Source organism: Simochromis diagramma, unplaced genomic scaffold (genome assembly GCF_900408965.1).
Source record: "Simochromis diagramma unplaced genomic scaffold, fSimDia1.1 OVJJ01000293.1, whole genome shotgun sequence".
Classification (NCBI taxonomy): Eukaryota; Metazoa; Chordata; class Actinopteri; order Cichliformes; family Cichlidae; genus Simochromis; species Simochromis diagramma.
In genome coordinates, this window is record NW_024386801.1 from 15,145,340 (window position 1) to 15,152,333 (window position 6,994).

Consider the following 6,994-nt stretch of genomic DNA (forward strand, 5'->3'; position numbering starts at 1 on the left):
GCTCATCTTTGATGATACCAGCCCAAACCAGTACTCCACCTCCACCTTGCTGGCGTCTGAGTCGGCCTGGAGCTCTCTGCCCTTTACCAATCCAGCCACGGGCCCATCCATCTGGCCCATCAAGACTCACTCTCATTTCATCAGTCCATAAAACCTTAGAAAAACCAGTCTTGAGATATTTCTTGGCCCAGTCTTGACGTTTCAGCTTGTGTGTCTTGTTCAGTGGTGGTCGTCTTTCAGCCTTTCTTACCTTGGCCATGTCTCTGAGTATTGCACACCTTGTGCTTTTGGGCACTCCAGTGATGTTGCAGCTCTGAAATATGGCCAAACTGGTGGCAAGTGGCATCTTGGCAGCTGCACGCTTGACTTTTCTCAGTTCACGGGCAGTTATTTTGCGCCTTGGTTTTTCCACACGCTTCTTGCGACCCTGTTGACTATTTTGAATGAAACGCTTGATTGTTCGATGATCACTCTTCAGAAGCTTTGCAATTTTGAGACTGCTGCATCCCTCTGCAAGATATCTCACTATTTTTGACTTTTCTGAGCCTGTCAAGTCCTTCTTTTGACCCATTTTGCCAAAGGAAAGGACGTTGCCTAATAATTATGCACACCTGATATAGGGTGTTGATGTCATTAGACCACACCCCTTCTCATTACAGAGATGCACATCACCTAATATGCTTAATTGGTAGTAGGCTTTCGAGCCTATACAGCTTGGAGTAGGACAACATGCATGAAGAGGATGATGTGGACAAAATACTCATTTGCCTAATAATTCTGCACTCCCTGTAGACCTGATAACTGGCTGTGCCATCTTTAGCAGCAAAAACTGCAATCAAGCGTTTGTGATAAATGACAACAGTCTTTCACAACATTGTGTGGATGTTTTGGCCCACTCTTCTTGAAGAATTGTTTTAATTCATCCACACTAGAAGGTTTTGAGTGTGATCAGCCTATTTAAGGTCAGGCCAAAGCCTCCGAACTTTGATTAGGCCTTTCTAAAACCTTGGTTGAGGTGTTTTTTTTAGCCATTCAGAGGTTGTTTCTGATTATTGTCCTGCTGCATAACCCAAGCATGCTTGAGCTTCAGGGCATGAGCTGATGGCTGGAAATCCTCTTTCAGGATTTTCTGGTAGAGAGCAGAATTTATGATTCCATCAATTACGGCAAGTCGTCCAGGTCCTGATGCAGCAAAGTAGCCTTAAACCATCACACTGCCATCACCATGTTTGAGTGTTGCCATGATGTTCTTTTTATGAAAGTTAGTTTTACACCAGATTTAATGGGATGCAAACCTTTTGTGGTGACTGTAGCTCGGGAGGAAGAGCAGGTCATCTATTGATCGGAACGTTAGTGGTTCAATCCCTGGCTCTCCCATTCTGCATGCCAAGTATCCTTGGGCAAGATACTGACCCCAAGTTGCTCTCCGATGCATCCATTGGAGTATGAATGAGTGTGATTGTTAGTTAGTAAGCACTTAAAAGCATATAAGAAAGTGCTTGTGTGAATAGGTGAATGTGGCATGCTGTATAAAGTGCTTTGAGGGCTCCGGGAGAGTAGAAAAGCACTATATAAGGATCAGTCCATTTACCATTTACCTGGATGAGTCATCGATGCACTGGAGTAATTTTGATAGGCCGGGCACTCCAGGAAAGGTTCACCAGTGTTCCAGATTTTCTCCATTTGTGGTTCATTCTCAAAGCCTTAGAAATGTCTTTGCAACCCTTACCAGACTGATGGATGTCAGTGACTTTGTTTGACAACTGTTTTCCACAGCTGTTTCTTTAGATCATGGCATGATGTGTTGCTTTTTGAGTTCTTTAAGCCTACTTCACTGTGTCACACAGGTTCCATTTAAATGATTTCTTGATTCAACAGGTCTGGCAGTAATCAGTACTGGGTGTGGCTCAGCTTGATTTTGTGGTTAATCACAGTTCATTCATGACTTAACAAGAGAACGGTAATTGCTTTTTCACTGAGGGAAGTTAGGTTTTGATAGGTTTTTTCCCTTAATAAATGAAATCATCATTTTAAAACTGCATTTTGTATTTACTCAGGTTATCTTTGTCTAATACTAAAATTTGTTTGACATAAAACATTTCAGTGTAACAAATATGCAAATACCTTTTCACTATATATATATATATATATAACACTTTCAAGTTACACAGCACAACCACATAAATGTCTAAAAAAAAAAGACACAGTTTGGGGATGTGGGTGGTTGTCTTCTCATAATGATCCCTGTCCGGTTGTTTCTCTTTGTCCTGTTTCTCTCTGCAGGCTCTGATATCACAGGTTGACAGAAATGTGGTGTTTCTAGACAAATGATTGTTTTACACATACAGCTAAAGCTGCAAAACCCACCATAAGCATGCGCTCCTCACCTCTGAGCAGTTTCCCTTCGCCTCTGTCCAATTCTGTGGCCAACCAGAATGCTTGGCCGAGGAGTTCAAAGCAGGGAAAAGTTCAAAGCTGCACAGATAAAGATGCTCTGTGACATGTGCTTTTTTAATGCCATGTGATAAAACTAGATGAGTCTTTTCAAAGTGCTTAGCTGCTCTTCATCTTCTTTTTTTTCTTCTTTTTTTTTCGCTGTGCCTTTGGTGATTTTGACCCCCTTCTTACTTCTTCCTCAGTGGCCGCTGGTGATGCTTTCCTGCTGCATGCCAGGGGCTTTGCATGGCATGCCAATGAACTTTGTGCTCTCTGTATAATGACTTTAGCATCTGTGGTGTCTCTGTGTGTCTCTGTGTGTGTCTCACGTGTGTGTGGTTCCATCTCTACCCCTCTTCATATTGTTTACAGGAAGCACCCAATCCCTTCATCCTATTGCACGGTCACCTCCACATGGTCCACCCCACAAGGGTACAGATTCTGCTGTGATATTAGTAACCTCAGTGTCTGTTGATTAGTGATGATTAGTTATTTTTGTCCTCTGTTTTTGTTGGCATAGTTAAAGCAGTGAGAAATTAGATTTGGTGAAGCTTGGTGCACTTAATGTTAACTGTAGCAAAAGCAAAAATATTTGATTGACAGTTATTGGATTGTCCTTTGACCAACAGACTCATGTTGATGGTTGTGTTTTCTCTTGTGTGCTCAGCAAGTCCTTTTGGAAACATTAGCTCCATGATCGGGGAAGACTGGGCCCTGATCAGTTGGGAGTACTGGGGCCCGGAGAAAAACTTTAGTGCACAATACAGACTAAATGACAGTAAGCAAAGAAACGCCAACATTTTTCTCAGTTCCATTCACAGGTGGCAAGAGACTCCTACTTCATTATTGGCTTATGCAGGTGAATAGAAATATTGGCAGTCATGCTGATGCTGGCTCAGGCCAGTGCAGACCCGGATGTGATAAACAACGCTTTCTGTGATTGGATTGCTAATTACCCAGTGCTGTTAATGCGTGCAGTTCCCTTGGCAATCTGGCTGGAACGTATGTAGACAAACGTCATAAAAGGCAGCACAAACATTTCCTATTATGCCAGCTGAATTTGACTGAAGTGCTCTCCATTGTTTTTATCCACCTGCAGTGAGGATGAACAGCACTGTAGTATGGCTCTCTCACACCTACCATTTTAATAGATTCACTTAGGGAAGATCACAATAATAGATCATAATCTTGCAAAATTTTGCTATCAAAAGCCTAATTATTGTGGTCATCAGTCACAACACATCTCACATTCAGCTCATTACCATTTGTGTACGTGCAGTGGCCCTAAAAGCTCAGCGCAAAAGAGGATCACCACCAGTTTGATAACGTATACGCCATTTTTGTCTGCAACTATGCCGCCAATTCTGTGAGAATGTACTTTTACTTACTTAGGCTACTACATGATTTTTAACTAAATTCAAGGTAGTCAAAAACAATTTGTGAACATTTAAAAGTTTTGATGTAAAGCTGAAAGTAGATGAAAAGTCTCTCTACTGCTCCTTCTATCAGAGGGCTTTTCCTTTTAAAAGGGCTTTTTTCCTTCCCACTGTCGCCAAGTGCTCATAGAGTCATCTGATTGATGGGATTCGCTCTATTATTGTATGGTCTTTACCTTACAATATAAAATGCCTGAGGCAACTGTTCTGGTTTTAACCTTTTGTGAAAGTGTCGTATTTATCAGTAAAATCACTTTTTTAATGGGAGAATATGACTTTTATTGTAAAGCTAGAAAAGCACTTTTTTATGTATTTCAGTTACATTTATCACTATGTACCACCTTTCATGGCAATGGAACAAGAACAGAAAATATACTTTTATATCAACCTAATCCAAAAGTAGCAAGTTTTAAAAATGAGAAAGCCCATTACAGCTTAGTTATTTTTTTGAATTCAGTATTTTCTAAACAGCACACATATTATCAAAATGGTGAAATGATTTTTCTCACTTTGCAGCTTTTCTGAAGTTGCAGTGCATTGAGCTTTCGGGGACACAATAATAATTCATTCATAGACTTAATGGATTTTTTAGAACTCCATGAATATTAACGTTTGCCTGCAGCATAATGCCATACCAGTAGATGCTCTTTTCAGACAATTAGTTCCCATAATGTCATGATCTCCATGGCCTTTTTGAAGTTGTGTTCGCTCCTTCAAACATACTTCTCTCGATGAACATAACTCCTGCAGGTGAAAGTGAAGAGGACTGGAATACAGAGTTTGTGAATGGCTCTCAGAACATAACGCTGAAAGGCTTAAAGGGGGGCCTTTGCTATAGGGTCCGTTTGGTGGCTTTGGGTCACCACGACCAAGAATTCCACCACTCCAAGGAGCTCTTGGTTACTCTCCCAGGTGAGGCACTTCCTGGATGTTCGCCTCCACCTCGGTGTGGCTGAGCCTGGCCTTACACTTTGTCGTGTGTCGTGTATGGAGTAGTTTGTGCTTTTGTATATTTATACAGAATCGAGCATGGATTTAACAGATGTGATGTGGTTGTTCTATATGCCAGACATGTACTGTAGTGATGTGGACAGAACATACAGCATGATTTTCTGGTTAATGCATAATGAATGTCAGTGTCGCACTGTTGGGAATTTTAGAAGTGGATATTCTAATATAGAATTTCAGTCTGTTTTTAGTATTTTATTTGACTTAATATCACCCGTGCTAACGTAGGTTGTATGTCACTGTCCGTGTGTGCGTGTGTGTCTGTAATTGTGTGTACATGTTACTTCTTTGATTGTGTACTACTACTAATTTGGGCTCAAGTCACGGATAGGATAATGTTAGGAACTGTCTAGCTCATCTAACGTTAAAGTCTTTGTCAATAATAATATGCAATCTTGATTCACTCGTCACCTGAAAATTCATCATATCAGATAGGATATCTGCTCAAACGCTGACTTGATCTTCCATGTTTGTTTTAGCACATATTGTGGATAATTTTTGCTGTTTTCCCTCGCTACTGGGGATGAGATGTTAAAATAGTGCAAGTGTAAATGTTAAGTCTTTCTCCTCTTCTCTGGACAGCTGTGGCAAGCAGACAGGTGGACATCGCCACTCAGGGATGGTTCATTGGCCTCATGTGTGCAATTGCTCTGCTCATCCTGATCCTTCTCATTATCTGCTTCATCCAGAGAAATAAAGGAGGGAAGTACCCTGGTGAGTAATGGCACAATCACCACAAAAAAAGACAGTTGTTTCTATAATAACAACTTTATTAGAGCAGAACTTTTTAAAATGCACAGTTACAAACTGCTACATAGTTTGGATCAAACCATTCATTAAAGAAGTATACATCTCACATTAATGGAGAATAGGTTTTTTGTATTGACAGGGTTTATTCACTGTTGTCAGATTCACACATTAATCAGTTTTAATGAACCCATAAATTACAGTCAGGTTTTGTGAGTCCAACTATAAAGAGTGAAAACCATACCTTATTTCTATTTGGCCCATTTCCCCTTCAATTCACCTCTCCTAGTGTCCCTGGTGTTTTAGATGCAGAAGTCCTGTTCTGACCATTTGCACATAACCACAAACTTGGACTGAAAACATGAATTTCTATGTCACAGTGATGTTGCTCTCTTGTTAAAAGCAGGGACTGCACTGGGGTTTCTGAGTGAAAGACTGCACAGTGTCCACAGCCCAAAGGTAGGGCATCAGATTAGGAGCGCAACCAGGAGCATGCCTGTCATTTTTATTTGGCTCTTATATAGGGGTCAGATGGGTGGAGTAGTTTAGGCATCAATTCACTCCCAAGTCAGACTGTCAACACATATTTCTTGTGTAACATCTCAGAGAACATTCAGATGTGAACTGTGGAGTATGCAAGCAAGCTCTTTTGTCCATATCAATTCAACAATCAATTCAGTCAACTCCCTCAAAATTTTAAATTAAAATGTGTTGGTCAGAACAGACTTTCCAGTAAAGAAACAAAAAAAAAGCATCTGGACAGGGAGAAACAGTCTACAAGTACACAAAGACTGAGCTCGAAGTTGAGGTCGGCCAAATTTAAGTTCGGGTACGGTTTTTGAATTTCATGGGTGATGTTGAACGACTGTCTTCGTCATATCGCTTAAGAAACATGTTGTTTCTCACAATTCTTTAAAAGCCAGTTTGACTAAATCACTTCCTGTATCTCACCAGTCAAAGAGAAGGAGGATGCCCACACAGACCCTGAGTTCCAGCCCATGAAAGATGACGACTGTACTTTTGTGGAATACAGGTGAGAGAAAGTGCCCCAGCCTTTGGAGTCCCCAGAGCAGATTGTACCCATCAACCACTTGCCCCGTGTTCCCACTTTCTTTCCTAAATCTACACTCTGTGCTGGAGCTCTGCTCGCCCTCCTACTTCTCAACCCTTAAAACGAATTTAAAAAAATCATCCAGAATCACCATTAACTAAAGTCAAAACAACAAGAGGAAGTAACCCAGTCTGATCTTCTACCACCGTGAAGTACAAGATTTTGTTTCTGGGTTCTGGGACACCCTGGATGCTGTTTGTGTTGGACTTTATGTGTGCTTGATATGTGTGCAGGATTCTTCAGGTTCAGGGGATTC

General features: G+C 41.0%; 1 protein-coding gene across 21 annotated transcripts in view; it reads left to right on the plus strand.

Annotated features, from left to right (window-relative positions):
• The window catches only part of LOC120730035 (neuronal cell adhesion molecule-like), a 93,214-nt gene that overhangs the window by 81,381 nt on the left and 4,839 nt on the right, over positions 1-6,994 (plus strand). For 16 of the 21 annotated variants that reach the window (XM_040026111.1, XM_040026124.1, XM_040026123.1 and 13 more), the window contains 5 exons: positions 2,809-2,868; positions 3,104-3,214; positions 4,623-4,784; positions 5,463-5,594; positions 6,582-6,660. In XM_040026111.1, coding sequence (XP_039882045.1) covers positions 2,809-2,868; positions 3,104-3,214; positions 4,623-4,784; positions 5,463-5,594; positions 6,582-6,660 — 544 coding nt within the window. The remainder of the gene's footprint in view (positions 1-2,808; positions 2,869-3,103; positions 3,215-4,622; positions 4,785-5,462; positions 5,595-6,581; positions 6,661-6,994) is intronic. The other 5 variants (XM_040026125.1, XM_040026127.1, XM_040026126.1 and 2 more) reach the window with 2 other exon arrangements.